General features: G+C 48.7%; 2 protein-coding genes across 7 annotated transcripts in view; one reads left to right on the forward strand and one right to left on the reverse strand.

Annotated features, from left to right (window-relative positions):
- Nucleotides 1-7, reverse strand: part of LOC307081353 (uncharacterized protein) — a 3,699-nt gene extending 3,692 nt beyond the window's left edge. The window contains exon 1 of one of the 2 annotated variants that reach the window (XM_079744496.1): nucleotides 1-7. This exon is cut by the window's left edge and continues 99 nt beyond it. The gene's annotated coding sequence lies outside the window, so the exon portion shown is untranslated. The other variant, XM_079744497.1, reaches the window with a different exon arrangement.
- A 1,421-nt stretch (nucleotides 8-1,428) lies between these two features.
- The window catches only part of LOC307081438 (regulator of G-protein signaling 14-like), a 10,051-nt gene continuing 1,479 nt past the window's right edge, over nucleotides 1,429-10,000 (forward strand). For 2 of the 5 annotated variants that reach the window (XM_079744605.1, XM_079744607.1), the window contains exons 1-14: nucleotides 1,429-1,567; nucleotides 2,886-2,907; nucleotides 3,045-3,196; nucleotides 3,326-3,418; nucleotides 4,673-4,816; nucleotides 5,505-5,678; nucleotides 5,807-5,864; nucleotides 6,016-6,104; nucleotides 6,505-6,723; nucleotides 6,853-6,926; nucleotides 7,294-7,420; nucleotides 7,538-7,715; nucleotides 9,300-9,355; nucleotides 9,993-10,000. The exon at nucleotides 9,993-10,000 is cut by the window's right edge. In XM_079744605.1, coding sequence (XP_079600731.1) covers nucleotides 1,523-1,567; nucleotides 2,886-2,907; nucleotides 3,045-3,196; nucleotides 3,326-3,418; nucleotides 4,673-4,816; nucleotides 5,505-5,678; nucleotides 5,807-5,864; nucleotides 6,016-6,104; nucleotides 6,505-6,723; nucleotides 6,853-6,926; nucleotides 7,294-7,420; nucleotides 7,538-7,715; nucleotides 9,300-9,355; nucleotides 9,993-10,000 — 1,439 coding nt within the window. In that variant the 5' untranslated portion in view covers nucleotides 1,429-1,522. The remainder of the gene's footprint in view (nucleotides 1,568-2,885; nucleotides 2,908-3,044; nucleotides 3,197-3,325; nucleotides 3,419-4,672; nucleotides 4,817-5,504; nucleotides 5,679-5,806; nucleotides 5,865-6,015; nucleotides 6,105-6,504; nucleotides 6,724-6,852; nucleotides 6,927-7,293; nucleotides 7,421-7,537; nucleotides 7,716-9,299; nucleotides 9,356-9,992) is intronic. The other 3 variants (XM_079744608.1, XM_079744609.1, XM_079744606.1) reach the window with 3 other exon arrangements.

Raw genomic sequence — 10,000 nt, forward strand, 5'->3', positions numbered from 1 at the left:
GAACCTACACCGGTTGTAAACAATGATAGTGATGCATATTGACTGCTGCGTGTACGGTGAACTACAAACAATTGGGCCATTACATCTTTATTCAAACTTATGGAAAGCGAGAGAGAGAGAGAGAGAGAGAGAGAGAGAGAGAGGAGAGAGAGAGAGAGAGAGAGAGAGAGAGAGAGGGAGAGAGAGAGAGAGAGGGAGAGAGAGAGGGAGAGAGACAGAGAGCTGCCTGTGCGGTGAACATGGACTATGGACTGTCAGACTACCTCTGAACACTATGCACTTCAACAATGCACTTTACTTTATATGATCATACTGCTTCTATTTATGATATGGACTGTCTGATTCTTCATAACTCTATGCACTTTAATAATGGACTTGCATTCTGTGTCTTATGTATTTATTTTTATTTAGGAACTGCCATAAGGTAAAGCACTTTTTGATGATGCACAACTGGTTAGATGTAAGCTGCATTTACTGGTTCTCCTTATTTGTGCAATGACAATAACGTTGAATCTAATCTAATCTAAACAATAGGGACATTATATCTTTATTTAGACTTATGCAGAGAGAGAGAGAGAGAGAGAGAGAGAGAGAGAGAGAGAAACGCAAGATGTTAGATGTTGAAGCCCTACTTGCAGTGGCCAATAGAGGCCGCTGTTGAACTGTAATACAACAACGAATACGTCATAAGCCGACAACTACTTGTCTGCCCACACTGTAAGCCTTTATTTTAAGTCATTTTAAGAATACATAAGCCTTTAAAAATATTCCAAATGTTCATATGGTTGTTCATGTGGTTGGATTTAACTTGAAGTTCAAGTTAAATCCCCTTTTTTGACAGCATGAAAAGCAGTCCTGTAATTAGGAGTCACCTGTTTCTGAAGGGTTTTCAATTTAGGGAGCGTGAAAACGAGCCAGACAGACCTCCGAATAACCTCAACCTTAATGAATTGTATTCTATAGAAGGCTCATCTCAACAGTAATATGGTGGCCTTCGCTGGAATGTTTCGGACCGTCTCCCGCATGATCAAAGAAACTGGGAAGACGAGCCGCTGTAGACTAATTGGGAAACAATGCAATTATAGTAGAGTGGAGGTCGGGGGTGGCGTTAAGGTATGCTTATTGTTTTAAAAGGCTGCGTATTACTCGAATGCTTTGCGAAGCTAGCCTGTATTGGAATCAAAGTTTAGCCTTAATGTATTTCGTTTTTAGTTATACTCCTAACATTCATGGGGATTTTGTGCGGTTCTTTCTTCTGGCCGAAAATAGCAGTATGAACATACACCAACACGAATGTCATTTGCACCAGCAAACGACTCGCATTACCCATACACTCACTTCCTCTTTCACACTTTTTTTGTGTTGGTTGGGTGCTGTGTCTGACTTCCCTGTCATGCAGGAAGTTACTCAAAGTTACTCCAAGTGAAGATGAGTGCGTGCGTTGGCTTTGGGTGGAGCTCGGCACTCAGCAATTCGGCCGTGTAGAAACTTCCTTTAGTGTCATTTAGCTGTTCAGGGGACCATGGCGAAGGACAATAAGCACCTTGGCTTACCCATGGCCCACATGGTGAGTGTGTGTGTGTGTGTGTGTGTGTGTGTGTGTGTGTGTGTGTGTGTGAGAGAGAGAGCTGGTGGTGGAAGGTAGGCCTACTATCTGATTGTGAAAAATATTGATTCTTGAGTATGGATATTAGTCTACTATAGATCTGATCATTGAGTCATTTGAAAAGCTCAGAATCACCCTGCGCATGTAGATTCTCAAACTACATTTCCCAGGCTCCTTTATACATACGGTACACGTAGACTAGTGCCATTGATTGTCTCCCCCTAGACCTGATGCAGTGCGCTACAGTGTGATGTAACTCGGGAAAGATTCCCCCCACATGCTTGAGTCACCAGTGGAAAGCCCGCCAGGTCCGTTAGGCAATCTGCTGCATGTAGGCAGGGCTGGCTCACGGTCTGAGCGGAGCGGAGCGCTGTCGGCCCCGGAGCGGCTCTCTGAAGGAGCCGGCTGCCGTTAGCGGTCTGGGTGGTTGTTGTTGCGTCTTTTGATTTTGGGTCTGCTTCCTCTCTTCTGGGTTTGGTTATTTTGTCTTTCACACCTTGGTCTCCGTCTGTTTGCCATCTGTACTGCCTGCTCACTTCAGAGATGATGATGCATGATGACTCACATTCGTGTGTGCGTGTGTGTGTGTGTGTTGTCATGATTTACCGAACCAAACGATTATGTGATATTCGAATGAAGCAAGAGGCGAGGCTAATGAATATAGCCCTGCCTGTGTGTTGGCATGAGGCGTGTTAAGGTGCTGGCATGCAGCTCTACATCGCTATGTTGAATGAGGACCGAAACCAACAAGAGTGTGAATGGGGACAACCTGTAGAAAAAGCACGCTTCCTCCTGTCTAAGCAACAGCTGTAGCACCGCATAGCACAGGGCTCTTTCTCGAGAGTGACTGACAAACAAAAACAGAAGCCTACAGACATTCTTCTTCGTCATCCTCATTCCCATCATCACGATGGGTCAGGGGTCATTTGTTTGCTCTGACGAACATAAGCTGCAATCATAAGCTCTGTCACACCCCCGGCACACCCTCTGACAAACAGTTACATTCTGAAATGTTTTCACGGTAGTGGATGACTGACAGCTTTCCTTTCGCACCACACCCCAAGAAGCCTCAGAATAAATCTGGTTGCACTTGATTTCCATTCATGTAGGCTAAGTTAAGAGTAAACAAGTAAAATAAGTCAAATCTAGGGTTATCAAGTCTGTAAACTCTCAACCTGTCAAATGTCATTGTTATTCCATTGTGGAACTTCACTCTTTATCTCTCTGTCTACCTATCTGACTGTCTCGCTCTCGCTCTCGCTCTCTCTCTCTCTTAAAGGGCCAGGCAGTGTCAGATGGAGGTAAATATGAAGCATGTACACTCAATCTCCTGTATTATCCTGAGAACAAAACCAAACCCCAACATGTCTGTACACGACATGCGAATCCTGGGTCCTGGGCCATGCTGTGGGTGTGTGTTGGTGTGTGTGTTGTTTAGAGCTGAACATGTCTACGCGGGGCTGTGCCGGTAGCAGCTCCAGCCTGCCAGGGATCCAGATCAGTCCGGCCAGCCAGGCCAACAGCGTCCTGAGCTGGGCCGTGTCCTTCGAGAAGCTCCTGGAGGATCCCACGGGAGTGCGCTACTTCACTGTGAGATATCTGGACTAACTACCGCCCGATGGATTTACAGTTTTTCTGACTTCACCGATGCACCCTGACTCTCGGCACGCCTGTGTTTGTGACTTCCATGTGTGTCTGATTCGTCTTTTGTTTGTTTAGGACTTCTTGAATTCTGAAGTCAGCGCAGAAAACATCATGTTCTGGCAGGCCTGCGAAGAGTTCCAGAAGATACCAGCCACCAGTTCAGCAAAGGTATGGTACCACTGGTTGCCTTGGCTTTCTGGTCGGCTTTCAAACCTGTATTGATTGGAGTGTGTGAGCTTGACATTTTGGCACAAAGCTGGGGAGTTAAAACAAACCTTTAATTTCATTACAAATAATGTTTTATCGTCTCTAACCTTGACCGTCTTTATGTAGGTGTGGCAACAAGTATGCGTCCTTATCTGTTCAGAGATGTGTAAACTCACTTGTTACTTTGTAACACTCAAAACCAAACAGCTTTTTCATTCAACTCTCACCTCTGCAGTCCTTGCAGGCCCATTATTTGTCCACATTTACTGTCTTAATTTAACATTTTGTTCATATTTTGTTTTCTTTTTATTCCTGCATGTGGTCTTAAGTGCTATACAAATACAATGTTTTATTAGTACGATATATTCATGCCCATAACGATTTGTAGCAGAGGATCCAGTGAGCCACCGGGTTCTACCTGACCCTACTGTTCTCTCCCAGCTAAAGGCCTGCTCCACCTACCAGAGCTACCTGACCCTACTGTTCTCTCCCAGCTAAAGGCCTCCGCCTGCTCCACCTACCAGAGCTACCTGACCCTACTGTTGTCTCCCAGCTAAAGGCCTGCTCCACCTACCAGAGCTACCTGACCCTACTGTTCTCTCCCAGCTAAAGGCCTGCTCCACCTACCAGAGCTACCTGACCCTACTGTTCTCTCCCAGCTAAAGGCCTCCGCCTGCTCCACCTACCAGAGCTACCTGACCCTACTGTTCTCTCCCAGCTAAAGGCCTCCGCCTGCTCCACCTACCAGAGCTACCTGACCCTACTGTTTTCTCCCAGCTAAAGGCCTGCTCCACCTACCAGAGCTACCTGACCCTACTCTTCTCTCCCAGCTAAAGGCCTGCTCCACCTACCAGAGCTACCTGACCCTACTGTTCTCTCCCAGCTAAAGGCCTGCTCCACCTACCAGAGCTACCTGACCCTACTGTTCTCTCCCAGCTAAAGGCCTCCGCCTGCTCCACCTACCAGAGCTACCTGACCCTACTGTTCTCTCCTCAGCTAAAGGCCTGCTCCACCTACCAGAGCTACCTGACCCTACTGTTCTCTCCCAGCTAAAGGCCTGCTCCACCTACCAGAGCTACCTGACCCTACTGTTCTCTCCCAGCTAAAGGCCTGCTCCACCTACCAGAGCTACCTGACCCTACTGTTCTCTCCCAGCTAAAGGCCTCCGCCTGCTCCACCTACCAGAGCTACCTGACCCTACTGTTCTCTCCTCAGCTAAAGGCCTCCGCCTGCTCCATCTACCAGACCTACCTGGCTAGTAGCGCCCCCTTTGCGGTCAACATCACCGACACCGCCAAGAACCAAACCCAGGACCTGGAGAGCCCTACTCCAGATATGTTTGACAAGGCCCAGTCCCAGGTCTGTTCCCCCCCCCCCCCCCCCCCCACACACACACTCATCCCTGTCACACACTTGTTGTCTTGCCGGCTTTAGAGCTAGTTGAGCCATTTATTTCAGTAGCATTTTCTGTAAAAAAAAAATTGTAATTCTCTTCACATCCCATCAGCAGGCAATGTATCAAATTCCTCGACAATAAAATGAACAATGTTAATTACGTTGCTGTTCATGCCCATAGTGCAGCACCAGAGTCTAGGCTCTGCAGACCTACTGCTGTAGCTAGCAAGCTTTTGGTGCGTGGCTCTGGAGGGAGGGGCATGAGGTTTTATGCTTTCAAATTTCTCTGGAATTACCAAACCCTGTTTTTTCAGTTACGAGCCAATTTCGATTTTAGCATTCCAGTAATTTCAGACCAGTTAGGGCGTGTCTTCCTTGATTGGTTTGGATAATTGGTGTTGCGTGTCAATCATATGCACACACAGCGTTGTCATAGCAGCAGGAGGAGAGAGCAGAGGGAGGCAATTTGACGGTTGTTTATTTTCAGATTTCTCTTATTTTCTGCACGCTCTCTTTACAACTCTAGAACCCTGCCTTTAGCAAGCAGCCTTAATATAAGATGCACTTTATTAGTCCAAACCAAATTGGAAATGGGCGTGTTCAAAAATGCAGCCCTGTTTCTGAACGTGCTCTCTGGCTGGGGGGGCTGCAGATCTTTAAGCTGATGAAGATGGACAGCTACAGGCGCTTCGTGCGCTCTCCCCTCTACCAGAGCTGCTCTCTGGCCAGCGTGGAGGGCAGGCCTCTGCCCAGCCACCCGGTCGCCCGCATGGGGTCCTGGGAAGACGTCGCCACACACAGCCCCTCCTCCAGCAACGGCAAGATGGTGAGAGGAGCTGGAGAAGGGGGGGTCTGAATGGGATGGAGCAGTACAGAGAACGAATGGATGCTTAAGTGTGTGTGTGTGTGTGTGTGTGTGTGTGTGTGTGTGTGTGTGTGTGTGTGAATCCTTAGGACCAGCAGTCAAACAGCAGTCCAGGCAAACAACGGCATAAGAGAGGATCCTGGGGAGGTGAGGGCCACACAGCAACTGCACTTATATCAACGTGTGATTCTGTATATGAACGTGTGATTCTGTGCTTCTTCCCACCAATACATACTCTAAATTAACGTTTTATTATTATGGTGTAGTTCCCAAGGTTCTCTCTCTCTTCTCTCCGCAGCAGCAGACATGTTGTCAGCAGCTGGCGGCCACATGACGCTGAAGTCCACCAGCAGCATGGAGTTGGGCTCCCTCTACAGGCGGACCGAGGTCAGGACACCCACGGAGCCCCGCCGGTCTACACCCAGGATCCTCACAAACCACACGTCTTGTCTTGTCTAAAGTCTGGTGGCAGACTACAAACGGCCAGCCATAGAAACCTTTGCATTACACTGCGTATCTTGTTTATGTATGCGACCAATTTGAATCTTGAATCTTGTAAAAAGATGTCTGTAAAGGTTTCAAATCAACAATGTGTAGACTACTATTGTCGGACTACGCTCATTCAAATTCCCTTCTGACCGCTCATCCAATCACGCAATAGCCCCGCCCCTCTCCTGCCCCACCCCCACCCCCCAGGAGTACTGAACGACCCAATAGGACGGCTGGATCGATGATTTAACCACGGTTCTGCCTCCGCCTCACCCCTGTGTGTCTGTCCCCGCCCCAGGATGGAGGCCTGAGTCCTGGCTCCCCCGACCAGGGGGCCCCGGGCGGGAGGCGTCTGGGTGTGGAGGGGGGGTACTGCTGCGTGTTCCTGCCCGACGGCAGTGCCTCCCTGGCCCCCACGCGGCCCGGCCTCTCCCTGAGGGACATGCTGGCCGGCCTGTGTGAGAAGAGGGGCTTCCCGCTGAAAGACGTCATCATCTACCTCCCGGGCAAGGACAAGGTGCTGCCCCCCCCCACCCCCCACTCTCTTCCCCCCACCTCCCCTCCCCTACCACTCTTCTGTATTTCAGCATCTTCTTATCTTATCTCTCGTGTGTGTGTGTGTGTGTGTGTGTGTGTGTGTCCATAGCCCTTATCTATGGACCAGGACTGCTCCGTGTTGCGAGACCAGCAGGTGACCTTGGAGCTCAGAGTGATGCTGACGTGAGTCCTGGGGGCCCCTCTCTCCTCTCCTTGTCCTGCCTCACTGTGCTTCTGACTCAGGGAGGAGGCCTTAATTCCAAACCCAAGGGCTCACAAATAACAATACTATGAGAGAAGACCCCTTCTCCAGTGTTGTGTATTAACGCTGAAGTATCGATTGACATTCAGAAGAAGAGATAACTTTCTTCTAAACATAATGTTCTGTATTTATCTGTTGCTTGATTTTAGTTTTTATAAACACAGAGATGAGAGACTATGGCAGGAATCTCCGGTTCCAGATATGTGTGGAGGCCCTAGCTATAAACCAGCTGTACTGTGTGTGTGTGTGTGTGTGTGTGTGTGTGTGTGTGTGTGTGTGTGTGCGCAGGCTGGAGGTGGTGTCCACGGGGAAGACGACGGTGTGCATGGTGAAGTCCAGCAGGACTCTGCAGGACACCCTCTCCGTGGTCCTTCAGAAGCACCAGCTGAAACTCCAGGACACGCTGGTCACCATGGTAACGGTCGATGCGTTGCTCACGGACGTTCATGTGTGTCGAGAGATGCTGGGTACATGGGAGCGCATTGCTGGGGTGAGGAGGCCTCGTCTCTGAGCAGTTCTTTGTGTTCCTCAGAGCGGGAGCAGCCAGGCGCTGGACATGGCTACCTGTGTGTACCAACTGGCCAATAAGACGCTGCAGCTCCACAGTATCAAAGGTGTGTACCAACTGGCCAATAAGACGCTGCAGCTCCACAGTATCAAAGGTGTGTACCAACTGGCCAATAAGACGCTGCAGCTCCACAGTATCAAAGGTGTGTACGCTGTCCCTCCCCACAGCTGCAGGCGAGGGGTTGGGTTGTGTTATGTTCTGATATTGACCATGAAACGGAGAATAGAGCATGGAGACGATCGCAGAAGACAAGCTTTGCCCTAGTGGTCGGCTTTGAGATTTTGGTGGACATGATGGCAGGTTAACCAAATGTAACTTGGTATCCTGTTTCTTGAGATTAGGCAGGACGTTTGTTCATGTAGGCTTACCGGATGCCTGATGCCTCAAATGTAAAAGCGGCAAATCAGAGCCAAAGACGATTCATTTTGCTCACCTGCTATTTGATTGACAGCTGATCGGCGTGAGTCCCATAATAATGTGCTATATCGGTGCAGAGAGGGCGGAGAGTGCTGGCTGTCAGCCAGGACCGGGTTTCAGCTATCATGATCCCCGAGAGACTTAGGATGTGTCATGCTTTTGTTTTGAATTTGAAAAGATGAATTATAAAATCTAAACTCTGAGGTTTCTGAAGGGCAGAATGTACCTTTTGGGTTTAAAGAAAATGAACAGCGATGCAATTGTATCGACGCGGGTTTGCTGTACATAGCATTTCAAACAATGAGAAACCAAACCAGCCTAGAGCTCTGTAACGTGTCCAACAGAGAGACCACAACCTCATTCTGGTGCATAGCTGCACCGTAGCCGACGCACGTTTTGGACAATATGCTCGTTGTTCCCGTTTTTGTTTTGTTTCTTAACCTCAGTTCATCTCGAGGCTAACCGGAGTCACGCATTCAAGGCCCCAACTTCCTCCTATGTCATAATGTTGAGGTGACATCTGAACGCCCTGGTGATCTCCTCTGCTGCTCCAGCCGGTCGTTCGCTCTTAAGAAATCCCTCGGTGAATCAGCTCAGCAGAGAGAGCCACTTGTATTCGGTCCGGGGCGCGCCCCCTCGTCCACTTTGAATAATCTGTCTCCTCCTGCGCCCCGTCTACTTCACTACGCCCTTGGTCAGCACCTACCCTTAATAAGAAGCCAGGTTGAAGTCCTTTCTACTCTCAGTGCCTTGTCGTTGTGCTCCCGTATCTCGGCCCGTTCCTCGGGTTTCATTTGTTTGTGTTAGGTCCCGGTGTCGCGGTTCATTTGGCGCGTCTGAGCGGGGTGTCACATCGAGTTCAGCTCACGTCCTCATCCCCGCGCCCCGAGACCCGAACACCACTTCACTTTGGATCAGCGGGCCGCGGCGGCTATTAAATTTATAGGAAGACGAGGGAGGGAGAGAGAGAGGGAGAGAGAGAGGGAGAGAGGGAGAGAGAGAGGGAGAGAGAGGGAGAGAGGGAGAGAGGGAGAGAGGGAGAGAGGGAGAGAGGGAGGGAGAGAGAGAGAGAGAGGATTAGCGGGCCTCTGTTCTGGAGAGGCCGCTAAACTCTTGTCAGTAATGTTTTATTCCACTGGGTTGATGTTTAGCACCGCGTAGACGCGGCGCTGGAACACCACCGTGCGTCTCCCTGTTTACTACGACCGCCGCGGCCGGGCCGTCTGAGGAATTGTGTTTTATTCATAATGGACACACTGGTTCCGAGAGCAATTTGTTCTGGTTTAATGTCTTTATGTCCTGTGCGTAGACAAAGACCAGAGTCCTGGTTCCAGAGGCAGTACTGGTACCACAGTCACCAAGCAGGTGAGACTCTCTGAGCCAATCAGATCTCACCGAGACTAAACACACACGCACACACAGAATAATAAAGAGTTCCAACATCAACTAAACCTTAATGAAATGCAGAGCTGAATCTTTTTACAGGGTGTAATTCTGTTTTTTTTATTTTAGTTTTAGCCGATCGTGATGTAGTTGTTCATATTAAGGCTTTGCGCAGCAATAGCATAGGGTTACCTGCTGTTCCCCCAGGCTGCCTGTTACGATGTAAAGTGATGGGCTTTGATTGTAATGTTGTTTCATGTTACGATGTAAAGTGATGGGCTTTGATTGTAATGTTGTTTCATGTTACGATGTAAAGTGATGGGCTTTGATTGTAATGTTGTTTCATGTTACGATGTAAAGTGATGGGCTTTGATTGTAATGTTGTTTCATGTTACGATGTAAAGTGATGGGCTTTGATTGTAATGTTGTTTCATGTTACGATGTAAAGTGATGGGCTTTGATTGTAATGTTGTTTCATGTTACGATGTAAAGTGATGGGCTTTGATTGTAATGTTGTTTCATGTTACGATGTAAAGTGATGGGCTTTGATTGTAATGTTGTTTCATGTTACGATGTAAAGTGATGGGCTTTGATTGTAAGTTTGTTTCCATCGCTCCAGGGCAGCAC

Source organism: Pollachius pollachius (assembly GCF_949987615.1).
Source record: "Pollachius pollachius genome assembly, chromosome: 10".
Lineage (NCBI taxonomy): Eukaryota > Metazoa > Chordata > Actinopteri > Gadiformes > Gadidae > Pollachius > Pollachius pollachius.